This window comes from Aricia agestis, chromosome 4 (genome assembly GCF_905147365.1).
Source record: "Aricia agestis chromosome 4, ilAriAges1.1, whole genome shotgun sequence".
Classification (NCBI taxonomy): Eukaryota; Metazoa; Arthropoda; class Insecta; order Lepidoptera; family Lycaenidae; genus Aricia; species Aricia agestis.
Window position 1 is genome coordinate 2,523,636 of NC_056409.1, and position 18,491 is coordinate 2,542,126.

General features: G+C 42.6%; 1 protein-coding gene across 3 annotated transcripts in view; it reads right to left on the reverse strand.

The window, feature by feature from the left end:
* Nucleotides 1-223: 223 nt before the first annotated feature.
* Nucleotides 224-18,491, reverse strand: part of LOC121726563 (E3 ubiquitin-protein ligase UBR1) — a 46,148-nt gene continuing 27,880 nt past the window's right edge. For 2 of the 3 annotated variants that reach the window (XM_042113966.1, XM_042113967.1), the window contains 17 exons: nt 17,045-17,230; nt 14,244-14,392; nt 13,636-13,801; nt 11,421-11,535; nt 10,147-10,358; nt 9,325-9,491; nt 8,768-8,943; nt 7,694-7,782; nt 7,320-7,438; nt 6,644-6,760; nt 5,718-5,950; nt 4,927-5,119; nt 4,580-4,669; nt 3,483-3,746; nt 2,405-3,400; nt 2,020-2,199; nt 224-1,123 (listed from right to left, as the gene is read on the reverse strand). In XM_042113966.1, coding sequence (XP_041969900.1) covers nt 977-1,123; nt 2,020-2,199; nt 2,405-3,400; nt 3,483-3,746; nt 4,580-4,669; nt 4,927-5,119; nt 5,718-5,950; nt 6,644-6,760; nt 7,320-7,438; nt 7,694-7,782; nt 8,768-8,943; nt 9,325-9,491; nt 10,147-10,358; nt 11,421-11,535; nt 13,636-13,801; nt 14,244-14,392; nt 17,045-17,230 — 3,599 coding nt within the window. In that variant the 3' untranslated portion in view covers nt 224-976. The remainder of the gene's footprint in view (nt 1,124-2,019; nt 2,200-2,404; nt 3,401-3,482; nt 3,747-4,579; nt 4,670-4,926; nt 5,120-5,717; nt 5,951-6,643; nt 6,761-7,319; nt 7,439-7,693; nt 7,783-8,767; nt 8,944-9,324; nt 9,492-10,146; nt 10,359-11,420; nt 11,536-13,635; nt 13,802-14,243; nt 14,393-17,044; nt 17,231-18,491) is intronic. The other variant, XM_042113969.1, reaches the window with a different exon arrangement.

Here is an 18,491-nt window from a genome sequence, read left to right on the forward strand (position 1 = left end):
TTTCAATCTTGCACAAGTGAGCAAGATTCGTTGAACGTTCATTTAGTCAGCGCGCACGTCTCGACTTGATTACACCGGAGCGGTTGTGCAAAAATGCATCATTGTGCAGTGTCTAATTGTAAAAGCAGAAGTACGAAAGTGAATCGGTCAAAAGGAGGTATTTCTTTGCACGGGTAAGTTATTTGTTCTAACTAAATGCAAAGCAAAAATTGACACGATCGATTCCATAGCAACGCACGCGCGTCGCCGTTCTATCTTGATTTATTTCTGTGGAGACAACACACTTTTTGACCCGGTATTAACTTTAACCTGGATCTGCGCAAGTGGACTTTAACAAGTAAAAGAGTGAGTGGCGATGTGTTAATATACGAAATGCCATAGGCTCCGCGGGCGTACCTTATCAGTAGTTTTTTGCTATAATAAAATAGTTGCACTGTTATTATTATTGCACCAATCTTGGTTGTTCTCTAGTTTATCTTTCCATAGCCATAAGTTTGAGGGTCACATACAGCGATTCGCAAAATCTCTTCGGTCTTCCGTATGACATTCACATTCAAAAGATCGAAATGTTAATCAATACTTAAGTAACCTAAGATTAAAATCGTTAGAAACTACAATATACTAATTAATTAGATAAATCACATTCGTCCTGCAACGTGAGCAATATACAACTAGTAGGCGTTACTGCGATCGATACAACACCGTTCCGTTCCCAAAGTGCTCCGTATGGCCTTGCGTGTGCGACGCTGCGTGGCGCCGCGTAGCTCGATGCCATGTGGCGCGTAGCTCGATGCGATGTGGCACGTAGCTCGTGGTCATGTGGCGCGTAGCTCGTTGCCATTGGCGCGTAGCTCATTGTCATGTGACGCGTAGCTCGATGCCATATGGCAAATAGCTCGTTGCCATGTGGCGCGTAGCTCGTGGCCATGTGGCGCATAGCTCGTTGCCATTGGCGCGTAGCTCGTTGCCATGGTGTTCACATGTTCTGCCAGTTGGTGGTAACTAACAAGGAGGTGTCGAGGCCGCGCGCGATCTGCTCGTGGACGCCGTGGCTCAGCCACAACACGCGTAGCTTCTCGTACCGCTCCGCGCACAGCAGCAGCGGGTTGCCGCGACGCAGACCCTGTCATAACAATAGTCAATAAGTTCATATAATAATGTCAATTGACCTTTATATCGCTACATATTATAAAACAAAGTCGCTTTTTTCCCTCATGTCCCTTTGTTCCCTTTAAATCTTTAAAACTATGCAACGTTTTCGTTTTCTTTAATAGATAGAGTGATTAAAGAGGAATGTAACATTCATTAAATAATGGAGAAATACTGTTATTTTTGGGGTTTCTAATGTGATGTCGTAAATAATTACATTTTTTTCCGCTTACATTGCAAACGCAGCCTGAACCCTACGAGATTTATCAAAATAATGAAGTATTGTACATGAAAATGTCTACAGAAAACTCCGCGATGGTATATGTCTATCTCTTATGGATATCCCACAATAATATTTTTTGTCATTTACTTTTATTTAACTTCAAATAATGGCAAATTTTCGAAGCGATTTTAATCAATATGGAAATAATCCTTATTCAATTAAATACTTTAAATACATTATTGATTTAATATAGATCTATATGGCCCTTTACAGCATATAATTTAAATGCATATTTTCGAAGATAATATTACAGATTTAAAAATTGCGGGACGTAGCTTTTGCGGCGGTACTAATGAATATAATTAACAACTACTGAATTGATTTTAATCACTTCTTCAGTGAGCGACATAGGCTATATTTTATACCCGTGCGAAGCCGGGGCGGGCCACTAATTATTATAATAAACGAAAAAGCCACATTGAGGTGTTTTTTTACGTATCAGAAGAGGATAAAACACAGGCAATATTACGTGTGTTTACAAAACTTTAAAAAGGAGAAAATAAATTGAAAAAAATGTGTATGGGCAAGATAAGGTTTAAAATAACGTTTCTTTAATGTTGTTGTTACTATTGAATGTATCGTCCTACCTGGTCGGTCTCGCCGTACAGGTCGAGGTACGGCGCGGGCAGCAGCGCGCCGCGCGCGGGCGCCGCTATCAGCAGCAGCTCGCACTCCCGCACTCGCAGGAACACGCCCGCGCCCGCGCCGCACCGCAGCGCGTGCGCTACCACCGCGCCCACCAGCTCCTTGCCGCTGCTGCGCTCCTTCTGACAGACAATCGAATATATATTGTTATATAAACGTTTTAACTACAACTACTACCATTAAATTAAATAAAAACTACAATTACATATTTATGATTTATGAGCCAAAATAGTGTCATTTAATGTTATTTTGTACCGTCGTATTTTTTCTTGTTTTTTTATATAATTAAAAATTGAAAAAACAATGGTATTCTCGGCCGATACTTACGCTTCGGATCTCGATCTGACAGCAGTAGCTCTGGGAGCACAGGATCTGGCCGCACACGAGGCACATAGTGGGGTTCTTGCTGTCCTCGCGCTCGGAGTTGGGGCACGAGAACTCCGACACCACGTTCATGAGCTCCGAGAAGTCCTCGGGGAGCGCGACCAGGCGCGGGGGCTCCGCCGGCTCCAGCACGAGCGCCGGCGCCGCCGCCCCCGCGAACCACTCGTCCGCCAGGGACGCCCACTCCAGAACCGCGCCGCGACCGAGCGGCGCGCCCAGCAGCTCGGCGAACGAGCTCGGCAGGTCGAGGTACGCGCACATGTTCTCCCACGTGTCGCCCCCCGCCTCCGTCAGCTCCGTCGTCGGCTCGACGTCGCTGAGGAACCAGAAGAACAGGCAGCACCACCGCAGGAAGTCGGTGCACTGCGCTCGCACGCGGTCCCACACCGCGTGCGGGTCGAGGCCTTCGACGTCGAGCGTGCCGCGCCGCACCTCGCGCACCAGCGGCAGCAGCTCGTCTAGGTCGGCCCGCTCGGGGCCGTCCATGGGCTCGTCGACGCAGCCGGACAAGTCGACGGCCAGCAGCGCCCGAGCGAGAGTCGCGCGGAGGGCCCGCAGCGTGAGCTGGCGGGCGAGGTGCGAGGGCCGCGCGGGGGCGGGTGGGCCGCCCAGTAGCGCCGGCGCGGTCACTACTAGCGCCACGAGCGGGCCGAAGCCGTCGTGCGCAAGCGGCGAGCCGCGCTCAAGCGCGTCCAGGGCTGCGAGCGCGTGGTGCGCTAGAGGCGCCCGCTGCGGCCACAGCGCGGGCAGCGCGCCGGCGATGCGCACGAGGGCGCGCAGGGCGTCGCGGTGTCGCGCGGGGATCTCGCCCAGCAGCGGGCGGCGTTCGGCGCGCAGCACGGCCGCGGTGGCTCGCACCGTGTACGCCGTCGCGCGGCACACCGCCGCGACGCACGTCGCGCTGTCCGACGACGACGATCCGCAGATTCCCGGAAGAATCTAGCGAGTTTCGTGCTCGTTGAGTATTATTAAATTAAATTTTGACGTTTATTATATTTCAAAACAAAACATGGTAAAATACCTTCGCGAAAGTTTCGACGAGCGCCTTGGAGTTGGGATGGTGCGCGGGCGGGGGCGGAGGCTCGGGTGAATCGGGTGTCGCCAGATGGGCGAGGAAGGCGGGGGGCAGGAGCGCGCGCACGTGCTCGGACACGCGCAGCTCGGGCGCGGCGGGTGGGGCGGGCTCGCCGGCGCTGGCCCCCGCCCCCGCCGCCGCGATGCGCGCGCGACAGTACAGCTCCTCGCACACCTCGCCGCACACGTGCGTCTCGTCCGCCGTGCTCACCTGCGGAGAAACGTTGCTTGACATATTACTTGACATAGGTCATGAGTATATTATAGAGTATACAATTTTGTAAATGAGCAAATAGATTATATGTATTATACGTTAATTGTTACCGTTAATGTGCGTAAACCAGTTAGACTGTAGATTAACAAGGTATTCTGAAGATTATTTGGGTGAGTCAATTAAAGTGCAAAAAGTTTATTCTATTCTCATCAAAATTACATAAAACAGGTTCTTGTTTGAATAAAACATGTTTTTTAGTTGTAGAAAATTATTTAATACAATTTTTTGGACATAAACAAAGGAATAAATGATTAAATTTAAGTAAAATGTTACTCCACTAATAAAATATAACAGACATACCAACTATAAAAAACAACAACAGTCTTAGGTTGAAAAGCTCAAGTCAAAGTTTTTAGGACTTTTACGAAGGAAGAGAATGCAAACCAACTAGGTAATGTGCAAATATAAGCTTTTTTTAATTAAATTTCACACTTTAACGAATGGTATCAGGAAATCTGCAGAATACCTGAGTAATGTGCATGTTAACGTATACTGCATTTTAACGGTATCATAAACATTATACACACTTTACAAAAATAAATATCACTGAATAAAATGAAAAATATAAAAATACCTAGCCAGTATCACACTTTATGTTACAATATGGCTGTTTGTTACCTCAATAAAATAAAAATTAAATACACCTAGCAATTTTTACACCCTGTTGCAATACACTAAGCGAGTTTTACAATTTATGATTACTACAGTGTTTGTGTGTTGACTGTGTTTTAATATATTGCTTTACACAGCAATTATATAAATGGACTTACGTCGATTTTCGGTCGTCGCGAGTAGTTCCGTATTACCCGCTGGTTAACCCGCCTACCCGTGTGCACACGGACTCGGAGTGCCATTGTTATCTATTGCGCGGGGCCGGAAAAGTACAAAACTCCGCTATTTAATTCTATAGAAAAAGTCTTTGAATTCCTGACAGTAACAGCGAGCTCATATCTGATAAACTCGTTGTTAGTAAAAATAAAAATCATTAGTCATCAAACACTACGATACTTGACGTTTGTCTGAGGTCTGTACGCGTCCGTACGCGTTTGTAGATGCGTACTCGTCGTCGGAGGCGGCAGCTACGCGACAGGCAGCGACGGCTCGGCGTATAACGCACCTGATATTTGAGCTTGAGTATGAGGTCGGCGGCCTGCGCGTAGTCCTCCTCGTCGAGGGGCGGGGGCGGGGCGGCGGGCAGCGGCGGTGGCGGCAGCAGCGGCAGCGCGGTGTTGCACAGCCGCTCGCACAGCGGACACAGGTACTCGCCCTTCTCCACGTCGAATGTCGCCGGCTGACGGATGCGGTACGGCCTGGAGATCACAAATTGATAAGTGACAATAAAATAAAATAAGCTTAAATTATAAAATATTCCTTTCATGTTTAGCTAACTAACGTGTGTTTATTATATTAGAAAGCAACCACGAGAGAATCGAAGTTCTGTTTTTAGCCCTACACGGTGGTAGGCAACATGTAGTTCAACGTTCTGAAAACATTTGATTCAAATTTATTCAGAAATAAAACAATTTTTATTTATTTATTTACACAGAGATCGTCATAATATTATAATGGTAAATCAACATTTTATTTGCAAACGGTTAGCACGGAAACCAGTCAATTAACACCAGCGCTGACTTTAAAGAGGTATTTGTGTATAAATCGTTTTGTAAACAGAATCGTAAACAGCAACATCATCTAATTCAGCTAAAGATTCATTTATCTTCCTAAAATAATAGGTAATCTAACCAATACGACCTGCAAAGCTTCTAGAAAAGAGCGTATTCCCTCTTAAAAGGCCGGCAACGCACATGCAGCTCTTCTAATGTTTCGAGTGTCCATGGGCGACGGTAGACTTTGCTTTCCATCAAGTGACCCGTTTGCCCTATTATTTTATATAAAACCTAAACTAACCTGAGTTTCTCTTTATCGACCACGCTCTCTATATATTTCCGCCAGCATCGCGCGTGCATGGCGTGGCCGCAGCACGATACGTGCGGCTGCGCGCCGAGCCCGGCCGGCGCCCACGCGCGCGCCTCGTCGTCGCCAGACCCCGCCCCCTCGTCACATCCCCGCCGACTCAGCACGCTCGAGTTCTGCGCGAACGCCACCAGCACCATCGGCTCTGCTGTTGCGTCTATCCGCCCCTGTTAATTTATTTCGTGTTAAATACTTGAAAAACTGAGAGCGTACAAGGTTTTTGGCATAATATGTTATGTAAAATTTCAAGTCACACACACACAAGTACTTGACGGACGTTGTTCGTAAAGTCCACATCCTGAGGATGCTCCGGTGTTGCTGCACCGGCCGGCCGGCCTTTCACGGATTTGCCAACATTATTACTTGTGTGGTGCTGGTGTTTGCAGGTTCTTGCATGCGAGTGTACGCATAGGCAGTGTTGGAGGAGGGAGGTGCTGTACGCATGCCTATGCGTACACTCACTCATTTACTTAAAGGTGGAAGTTTATTTCGCGGAATATTGCTAAAAATAATAACAAACTAAATTTTAAGCCTATGGATTTCCGCAAAGTTACGCCTGATTCCAATAACTATGTAGACACAAGTATTAATTATTATTTATTGTCAGATTTAGATTTTCTATCTCATGACAGACAATGCCGCATTTATAATTTTATGAGTGTAGGCCGCTGTCCCATGTACGAAATCTGCCGCTTCCCTAGGACGCCGCTATTAGGCGCTGCCTATTTATTAATCCAGGGCTGCTAGCCTCCCCCTGGTAAAGCGTAATCGTGTGTGCCAGTGACAAGTGATCTTCCCTAGGATGCTGCGGCCCCTAGGCCACGGCCTATAACGGCCTATTTTAAGGTTTTGGGACTGACCTCCTCCTGGCACATGATGCAGACGCGGGGCGGGTCGATGACGCCGCCGCCCCACACGCCGAGCGCCGCGCCGCGGTACAGCTTCCCCAGGTCCTGCTGCTGCTCCTCCTCCGTCACCTGATAGTGATGATGAATATGTTATATTGATTCATGCGCGGTCCCAGGGTAAGGCTGCGTTTCCACCAGAGATACGTGTTGCCAGGAATGTGTTTTTGAGATCCAATAGCATCGCCGCGCTGAGCGATGTCATGGCAAAGTCATGTCAATGAAGCGATTCTATTGGTTCTCAAAAACACATTCCTCGCAACACATCTCTGGTGGAAACGCAGCATAATAGAAATCTAGTTACTAAATACTATATTAGTCTATTATTTTAATAAAAGAATTGGGCCAGGTAGTATTCGTAAGTAAATAAAAAATCCATCATATCATAAAAAAGCCTGCCTGCCAGCCTTTTGTATTGATTCACATTTTTACCCAACCATGTTTGTATTGATTTACATTTTTACCCAACTCCAGTGTGGTCAAAAGTGATTTGGAAAACTATGTATGAATGTTTTATACGTAGCACAGAACACTGAATAGATTTTTATGAAATAATGTCAATAAAATTTGTTTCGATGAGTCAGAGTTTTAAACTTTTAAAATCAAACATATATTTTCTTATTTTTTTTACCTCAGTAGTGGTTTCCTTGAAAAGTGTGGCGTTGTTGGAAATGAAACTGTTCATTTGGGCCTGCATTTGAGCCATCAGTCGCGCGCGTCGCTCTGCTGCCATCTGACGGCGCTCTTCAGCTATAAAAGAAAAGATGAAATTAACAATAACCTCCTAGTTTAGATTTGTGATTGCAACTGTTACTTAAGAATTGCATCCTCTTAAAATTAATAGTATAGCTATTATATTATTGGTAATATAGGTTTATTTTTATACTGTATAATAAAACTGTTTTTACCTTAATAAATATATAAAACAATAATACTATACAGAAAAGATTAGACGTCATAATTTTATAAAATTCTCGATACAAAAGGCAAAAAGTTAGAACTTACTGGCTTTGTCATTTGTTTGTGGTTTTTCCTCTTGGTCGGTGTCCATGTTTTCACCCTCAGGGTTTTCATCGTCTTTGCCTAACAAGTGCCTGTCAAACATCAAATAAAGAAATTTGAATTTGAACAATATGAAATAAAAAAATAAGAATTTGAATTTGTGCAATTCAAGAAATTTGAATTTGAACGATAACAACTAACTTTCAAGGAGGTAACAGACAGACACACTTTCACTTTTATAATATTACGGATTTCCATTATGTCAAATACAGCTCCGTCCAACAATCCGTTTAACGTATGTAGGTAGGGCTTGTCTAACTTAAAATGACGCGCCCCTCCCTTGTATTCACAGTACAAATTTTTTCATTTATAATGTACTAGCTGTTGCCCGCGACTTCGTCCGCGTGGACTTCAGTTTATAGCGCGCGATGTCCACAAAATTGGTGTCAAAAGCTTTTATAAAAAGACCCTGGTACCCCTTAAATCAAAACAGCTGTGCAGTGTGCACATAATATTTCATTTTTTAAAATTAAACTTTATATTTTATGCCAAATTTTAAAGTTTATTTAGCCCCCCAATTACACAACTTTACCCATAAACTATTTATCATTGATAGGTTTAAGGTTACGTCACTGTATCACTGTATATAATATAAAGTACTGACTTATTAAATAACGTAATAAAAGAAATAACAATCGAAAAAAATCAAAACTTGAATGAATGATGATACCACCTCTTATAGAAACATGTTGGGCAAGCGTTAGCGCGATGTAAGAGACACACGGCGCCATCTAGTATGAATTTTTGGAACTAACTTAATTTGAACAAATTTTCGTATTTTCACCCCCTTACAACCCTTTTTTCCAGTAAAAAAGTAGCCTATGTCCTTTCTCAGGCTTTAAACTATCTGTATACAAAATTTCATTACAATCGGTTCGGTAGTTTTGGCGTGAATGCGAGACAGACAGACAGACAGACAGAGATACTTTCGCATTTATAATATTAGTATAGATATCAACTAGTGAAGTGGTAGGTCATGTCATTTCAAATTAGACAAGCTCTAACATGTATCCTCACCGCATCTTAGTGAGCAGCCACTTGAGCAGGGGGCGGTGGGCGTCGACGCGCGGGCTGCTCGCGAGCCGCTGCAGCAACGCGTACAGCCCGCACCGCTCGGCGCGCTCCGCGAACGCCAGAAACTCGTAGTGACCGCTCTCCTCGTCGCGCAGCGCATAACCGATTAGGTGGAGCGCCTAATTGATAATGTTGGAGTCAGTTTAGGCGATGTAATGCATTGTTAAATGAGCCTTTTAAATCTGAACTTTAGTTACTACAAAAGAAGATACACATTGAATTCACAGATTTGTCGTCTGCGGTTTGGGCTACTTATTTTAAGGGCTCATTTATAAATATTGCATCTTAAGGTAAGTGACAATAACACAAATAAAAATTGTTACACATCGGCTATTCGTTAGGAAAGTCGGGGTAACTTACAAGTTACACGACTACATGTTACAAGCTGCATAAATATTTTTACCAACTAGGGTTTTTGTTTATTCAAACCAGTCTTAATATATTGTTGGCCATGTTATTTTCAACACTCTAAACAACTTTTAACGACTGTAACACAGTACCTTGTGCACTTGCGTCTCGGAGAAGCATCGCGCGCGCAAATCTAACGCCCGCTCTATGACGGTGTTGAGTACGGTGAGGGCAGCGTCACTCTGCAGCAAGTTAGCGATAAGCCGGAACGGCGGACAAAGGCGAGGCAGCGGCGGCGGCGGGCAGCATTCTGGCTCACCTGGCAAGAAAAGTCAATAAGTACAGTTGTCTTGGAATTAACTAGAGTAAGCTCCAATTTCACCAACGACTGCTAAAGTTAACGCTCGAATTAGTATCACGTTACCTCTTTCGTTTTTCCTATGAATGAAAGAGAAGACATGACATTTTAGCACGCCTGTTAACTTTGTTGAAATTGGGGCGAAGTGTGGGCTAAGTGTCTGCATGTGATGTGGTAGGTGGCAAGTTAGATATATGGCAAGTATAGTGGTAGGTGTAAGGTGACAGACTGCCAGTGGAGTACTTAAAATTTTTAACATTTACCCATCTCTTGTCTTGTCTCTTTCACCCTAATATATTGCTTATCACTGCTACACGTTCTATACTTACAAAATGAATGCTAAAGAGCTGTTTCACCACTTCCTGATAAATGCCAGATAGGCTATCCACAACTTATCTGACAGATACTCCATACTTCATCTGTCTGATAAGTTGTGGATAGCCTATCCGGCACTTATCAAGAAATGATGCACAAGACAAAGATGCACATGGTTTTTTATTATTAAAAAATCTATTAGTATGCTTATATATTGCTTATATTCGTGCGCGAGTAAAAAGACAATCTAAATATGATAGCTGAATGTAATTTCTACGTTCATATATCATACTACACTTACCGGCTGCCTTCTTCCTATTCCTCTGCTCCTCTTCTGACCGCGAGAGATCCTCACGCGTGTAATGGTAGTAGAACGTATCGTATTCGTCGTATAGACTCGCACGCAGGCGATACAGGCCGCGGTTCGCGCCACTGGCGGGCTTGGTGAACTCCGCCACTTCGTGTATCACGTCTTCGAGGCCTGTCTCGTATAGCTGGTCTTCGGGTAAGCATCTAGGAAGAATCAGTTAAAACATTCAACTTCTGTACTGATTAACAGATGAAATGGAATGTTTCTTTGCAACAAAATAAAGTCTATTTGTGGCTGTTTCACCACTCCCTGATAAGTACCGGATAGGCTAACCAGATATCTGACGGTTAGAGTAAGGAGTATCTATTAGATTAGTTGTGAATAGCCAAACCGGCACTTATCAGGAAGTGGTGAAACAGGCCCTTAGATACGAAATTCATTCATTCATTCATTTCATTCATTCAAGTCCGAAATTAATCTGATGGAAAAATATACAGTGAAGAAAAATAGAGCAAATTTCCATCTCGAATAAATTTTACGTTTCAGAGGTACCATCGAGGAAATTGATTCCTAGGCAGTTCTCTGATAGTACACTACTTTACATACAAGGAGTCAAGAATATTAATATCTTAAAAATTTGCTCCTTTTAATTCCTCATAATGCCTATAATAGGGATGATGACAAGGTCAAAGATTAGCGAATTTTGTTAATAAAATAAAGAAATCACGGTAAAAAATAAGTGTTCCCAAAATTTCAGCTTGATAGCATTTGTATTTTTTTTGTTATGCGCCTTCAAAGTTGGATATTCAAGTCGAATTTTTTTTCAATTAAATTTTTTAATATTTGTATACAATTCGATAACTTATGCAATTAAAAGCAACTTTTGTTATGAAACCACTTTCATAAACGCAATATTTAATATACCTGTCAAACAAAGTTATCTCCTGATGCGTACAAACTACGAAAGACTGACGTCAGTCTTTCGTAGCACTTTGTATGGAGCGTTTCGGGCAGGTCTTTTTTATGAGATATTTGAATTGTCATATCTTGGTGAATTTTTAAGCTATCAGAGTCATTCTTTCAACGATGTTTCTATTTTTTAAGTGTCTTTCAATTACCGATAAGAAAAAAAAAATAGTCATCATGCCTATTGTCTATTTTGATAATTTTTAAACGGTTGTCTGAAGAAGATAAAGCGCCGCTAAAAATAAAAGATAAATGACCGTTCATACAAAAACTTTTTAGTCTATTCTTTAAGAACTTACTTGTTCAGCTCGGAATGCGCCATGGGTTTGACGCACAGCATCTGTATGATCTCCTTCTTAGTGCGCTCCTTGTTCGTCACCTCGCCCACTCCCGGCACCCATCGGGATCCCACCACTGGATAAACAGGTAGACAATCAAATTTATGTTTTCATATGTTTAGATAAAGTTTTTCTTTTTTAATTCAAATTCAAATTGTTTATTTCAGACATGGTCCATATTATAAATTTAAAAATTACATAATATTATAACAATAACTGCACAACATTAAATAATCACGTGAGACTGTGTGACTGTGCATGCATTAGAGTCCATTTTATCATGAATGGACACTCAGTGTCCATTCGACTCGCAATGAGTTGCAGGTAACTGTTGGAGCTGCCGCGTACTCTTCTCATCAGGGATGCAGATCTTTTTCGCATTACTGCTGCAAAACCGTCCACTCCGGCGTCTGCGAACATCCCTGACGTGCTACAGAATCGCGGCAGCCCCATCAGTGCCCGGACCCCATTATTGTATTGGACCCGCAGGGCACTATAAGCCGCTAGCGTATGTTTGACCCATAGACTGCACGTATAGAAAGCCTGACAGTAGGCACGAAACAAAGCAATCTTCACCTCTGCAGTGCATTTAGCAAATCTACGAGCCAACATATTCGCCCTGACTGACAGTGCCCTGCGTTCCCTTGACATGTCCAGGTCATCTGCCAGCGACTCGGTGACCCAGTGGCCCAGGTACTTTACGCGCTCGACTCTTCTGAGCGGCTCGTTGTTCAGTGTTACGCACGGCATAGAGTAACTCTTGGTTCCCGCCTTAAACACGAGTATCTCGCTCTTGTCAGTATTGTACCTGAGCCCATGCGCCTCCGCGTAACGCTCGCAAATTCTTATTAGGCGCCTAAGGGCACTGACAGATGGGCTCAGCAGTACCATGTCATCAGCGTAACTTATACTATTGATGCATTTACCATCAATAGAGCACCCCACCCCGGTACTGCTGAGCTCTCTGATCAAAGAATCCATATATAGGTTGAAGAGCCGAGGAGAGGTTCGTCCACCCTGTCGAACTCCACTCTTCAACCTATACACCTCAGAGAGTGCCCCGGGCCAACGTACATAATTGGTTTGGTTGTTATACCAAAACTTAAAAATTGAGATGATCTCGGGGAGAATATTAGTTTTATTTGACATTTTTTGCCACAGCTTATCGTACTGTACAAGTTCGAAAGCCTTGGAAAGGTCCAAGAAACACGCATAAATAGGCGTGTTTCTACTGGTGTAGTAATGGACAGTGTGCTTGACAATTAGTATCGCGGACTTCGTAGACAGCTCTGGTCTAAAACCGAACTGTGCGTCGTGTAGGTGAACGGTAGATTCCAAATGACTATCAAGCACACTGTCCAATACTCTGGCTATAACCGTCGCAAGAGATAAGCCAGTACACAAATTTTGTTGAAAATAATTTACATTGATATAGTAGCACACACCAGATACTGGACACGACAACAGGGGGGAAAACCTAAGCTTCCTCGAATGTAATGCTAGACGTGTTTACTGTAATAAAGTTGTCTAGCGCCCAAATCTATTGATATTGAAGCCCACTACTTATCAAAAGGAAACACCTTTCAAATATCAAATCCAGTATGGAATTTGAGTAGTAGCAGATGACAGCCTGAGTTCCAGCTACTGACCTCCATTATACAAGTACGCTAATGGAGATCAGTGGTTCCAGCGCTTGATAAATGTCAAACTCAGGCTGCCATCTGCTACTACTCAAATTCGGATACTGCTGTACTATAAATGCCGTGCACCTAACGCTCTATGCGTAATAGACTATACTAGAGCCATTACTTATCAAGTTATCAAGCACTAGAACCTATTGATTATATATAGATTCCGCTACTAATCAAAGGCTTGAATTTAATACTACATCCTTTAGAGCGACCTCAGACTTACAATTTCAAGTTGGCCAACTGAATCGCAATTCACAAAGTATACCAATAGCTATAGCGACTTGTGAGAGCTCGCACATTGCATCCAACTAAATTGTACAACTAAATAATTGGACACCGGTCGTATAAGAACCGCGATTCCTTGCCGATTACGTACAAATTAAAAAGTTGTCCAATTAAATTGTGAATTTAGTTGTACGATAGTCGGTCAACTTGAAACTGTATATCTGCGGTGACCCTTAATACCACTCAGCAAGCGAACTCACCCGTGATAAGCAATCCCAGCAGCTCCTCAACCACGCTGATCTTGTGTCGGAGAGTATCGTCCTCGATGAACTTGGCTTCAAATCCCGGAGCAACCCAGTCCAGCAGCTCAAACTTGTTCAGCACGTGGATCATGAACTCATTGCTCTCGATGAGCGATGCGCCAACCTGCAAAGAAGGATCAAAATCGGTCCAGTCATTTAGGCTGCGCGCCCTTTGCGACTTTTTGTAGCGATGCAGTCGCGATACTGTCGCATATTTGCATCGATAAAGTCGCGATGCAGTCGATACCTGTGTGTCCTGTATGGCGTTGCATATGCGACTAACGCGCGTTAGTAGTGAATAGTGACGCAGTCGTGCGCTTCATAAACGCGCGACTGCATCGCTAGTAAAAGTCGCAGTGGGCGAAGGCCCTTAATTGGAAAACCCATGATCGGTTATGTTTGATATATTTTTTTAATGAATCCAGATGAAATAAATCACAACCAAGCCTCTACACAACGCCCTCATTTTTTTCTGGGTCCCACAGCGTCCCCCTTTAGACCTACAGCGCCCACAAGGGGGCGTTATCGCTAACTTTGGGAAAGTCTGCATTAGAGTCAGTGATCACCTGCAGCATGACGACGTCGCGGTCCAACATCTCGGCGCGGCACTTGACGTTGTGGTAGAAGTAGAGCTGGTTGAGCAGCGCGAACCCGTTGCGCCGCCACATGCCCGCGTGCACCTGCGCCACCATCACCGTCGTGCGCAGCACCGGCTCTAAGGGAATTTATTTTACAAATAAATACAAATCCTCTTCTTCTTTTTGTTAATGACTCCTTGGCCGCCAATGTCAGAGTGAAAATAAATACAAATACGAATTCTTTATTAAAACACATAATCATAGTAGTACTATATTAGCACAGTATAGCAATATGACATATCCCTACAGTAGTGAAACGAATGTACTTGCGCAGAGCAACGGAGGGGTACCCGCGGGGAAGCGGGCGGCGCGGGCCCGCGTACACAAACTCGCGGAGTTTGTGTACCTGCGCCCACAGGGGTGACGTTGGCGCGTTGTCTACGAATTTTGTGTTGTAAAACGATAACTTTTCTTATAAACAATGGGATATTATAATAAATGTTCAGTGTACGGATGTAAATCTGATTCAAAAAACAAAAAGGATTTAAATTTTCATAAATATCGGCTCACAGTTTACACTAATATTGTGTTGGCCTTATCGGCATGTATTTGCATCTCTGTTTTATTGTTTACGTTGTAAGAAGTGTAACAAGGAGAGAAACAATAAAGAATAAATTAAAAATCTGTCAAATACCCTGTTACATACTAATTAGTACCTACCTACCCAGGTACACATATCAAGTGTAACATACCGCGCCCTTACCGCGCACGTAATAAGAGTTTTGAAGTGCTTCTGTTACACCTGACGTGTGATTAATTATTGGATATTTTATATATTCGAAATTTCGAATGCGTCTTCATTATTTTAATTCTTTGATCGTAATTCGTGGATCCTTGGAAATCTATTGTTACTCTATTGTGTCTCGCTCACCGGTGAGCTTATGGGGCTTGGTGGGTTAATTTTTTAAATAGTGAACTAAAATCATCTAAAAATAAAGTTTCACGTCTGGCAGTACGACATAATAATATGTACGATTCATCTATCGGCTCAAAAATTTCCTTTCCACTCTGGTCAAGACCTTGCTGGTCCATTCCCTTATCTTTCCTATAATTAACTATGGTGACCTGTGCTGTTTAGATCTTAATGCCGACAAACTCGATAAACTCGACCGATTGTTTAATAATTGCCTCCGATTCATATTCAACCTTCGAAAATACGACTATGTTTCATCGTATCGCTCCAAGCTACACTGGTTACCAGTACATCAGCGCCGCTCTGTGCAGGCACTGTGTGTGCTATATTCACTGCTGCATCATCTCCATACTCCCGAATATCTCGCCCCTCACTTTCAATACCGTTGCAGCAGGCACGATAAAAAACCTCCGATCCACTTCAAATCAGCTTTTAAGTTGCCCTTCTTACAAGTCAAGTTCCGTCCACTCTTATTTTAATATCCAGGCTATTCTCCTCTGGAAAACTCTTCCTCCGGAAATCAGGATCTCAAAAACCAGAGATACTTTTAAGCGCAGGGTACGTGAGTTTTACTTGAAACAGTTGGCAGACTCTTAGTTTTCATAATTTATGGCATAAATTAATATTTATAATATTTTTAGCATCATCATTGATCAACTACTTATATATTATTATAATATAGTTATTATATAATAATATATTACGTATGGTTATTGGTTTTATTTATATATAATTTTATGTGTGATAATATGTATATTATAAGTATAGTATAATATTATACAATATATATTTTATAAGTATAATATATATTTATTATTTTTTTCTGTCTTTTCCTCTTTCAACTCGACTGGCACCTATAATACAACTTTGTCCTTGTATCGCCCAAAGGTTGAATGGTAGATAATGCCATACGGCATTAAGTCCACCTTTGTACCTAATCTACCTATATGTGCATAAAGTTTTTAAAATAAATAAAATAAATAAATATGTAAATATAACACGCTGATTAAACAGATTAAATGATAACATTTGCATTACAAGCACAATATTTTATTTTTATTTTATTTCCCGTTTCGTGGCAACCCTGGCATATCTGCTCGGTACCTGTCATCGGTGGCGGCATCGTGCGACGTCAAAGGCGTTTCGTTACTGTAGGGACTAATATTGCTATACTGTGATAATAGCCTGATTGCGTTAAGAATAGAATGACGTTAATAAATGCAAGATCGAGAGTCGAGACGCACCAGTATCCATTAAATGAGAATATAAACACGACCTTAACTTCTCTTCTGTGGGTATGAATGGTGACCCCCTTCCGATAAAACTAGGTGATGAGCTCGGTCAGGTCGTAGTACTCTCATTTCAGACGTATTTACGTTTCACGAAGTTTGAAAATTTCGATAGCCCGATTCAGGATTTCACTAGACCCTTACCCGCACGGAAATCACATAAATTATTGTTTCATCTTCTATATAGTCGGGTCCCGCCAAAGGATCTCATAGATATGAGAAACTGTACAAGTAGTGAAATTGTTATAGTCAATTTATACTGGCGTAGAGTCGAAGCGTATTGGAGCGAATTACCAAAACTGATCATAACGAATTCAACCTTAACATCAATGTGTTAACGCACACATTAGCTTCTGAGAATTTAAAAGGCACAGCGTTGGTCTCGCAGAAGTAATGTGTGCGTTACGCTCTGGAGTAAAGGTCGAATTTTCTATGTTTAGTTTTTGTTAATTCGCTCCGATGCGCTTCGACTCTGCGCTAGCATAAATTGACTATAACAATTTCACTACATGTACAATTTCTCATACCTATGAGATCCTCAGGCGGGGGTTTAGCTCGTTCGGCTCGCTCCAGCTCGCGGCTGTGGTAGGACAGGCCGTGGCGGTGCAGCTGCAGGTGGAGGCCGGCCAGGAAGCGGGACAGCGGCTGGTGGACCGACACCGGCTCCCGGGCCACCGCGTACGGGATCACCATCGCGCTCTTGTCGCCCAGCTCTGAGGGTACATAATATAATATAATTTAATATACTTTTTGACAACCCGGGTTCGAATCCCGCCGACGGAACAAAAAGTTTTCAATGTTCCCGGGTCTGGATGTGTAAAAATCTTAAATATATGTATAATATAAATTAAATAATAAATATATTTCCGTTGTCTGGTACCTGTAACACAAGTCCTTCATGTACTTAGCACGGGGCCAGACTAACGTGGTGTGAAGCGTCCATTATAAGAGAGAGATATATATATATATATATATGTATATATATATATATATATATATATATATATATATATATATATATATATATCTTATAATTATACTGCGTCTATTAAATAGGCAACTTAACACCTCATTCGGAATGTTTGTCAGTCCTATGCGTATCTACACAAGAGTGTAGAAAAAGAATTCAGCTCAGTTCTAAGGGGGCGTCCACAAATTACGTGAGGTGTTTAAGGGGGGAGGGGTCGAGTCAAATCTCATCTAATCTTACGTTGGAGAGAGGGGGGCAATCTCACGTTTTTTTCTCATTGTTACAAAAATAATTATACTATTTTTGTCCATTTCATCCAGATTGTACGTATGCTTAAGATTTAATCGTAATACGATTAAGAATCATTCACTAATTCGTTCAAAAGAAAATGATTTATTTCATACTTTGACGTTATACATCCACTGACTGTCAAACAATTCAACGCGTTAAAGTAAGAACTAAGAAACCCACATTTTGAAAAATCTCACGTCAGATTGGGGGGGTGGGGGAGGGGGTTGAACAGAGTCTCACGAAATCTCACCAGGGGGGAGGGAGGGTCAGAAAATGTAAAAAAAACACCTCATGTAATTTATGGACGCCCCCTAAATGGCTCATTTAAACATTACAATGTCATCGCCACGATGCAAAGTAAACTGATTCTATGACGTAGGTTGCACGCTCAGTTTCTCATTAGGTCAGTCCATCAATATGGTAAGGTTGACGCGAAACTAAATGTCTAACCAGTCGATTGATGGACTGATAATTTCCTTATTATGTACTTTATAGCCATTAAGCGTTAGTCTCAGCCTGACGCCAGATTGATGACAATCTGAACGCGTAACCTACGACTAGCGACTTTAAGCTCGAGGTTTTAGCATCTAAATTCGAGGTAGACCATAGATCCTCAAGGGTCGCAGTGACGTCAGGGCTGTAATACCTTCAAAAGAAAGATAAAAACTTGAGAGGTGTCAAGGGACACCCGGGTGGAACGAAGTTATAAAAAA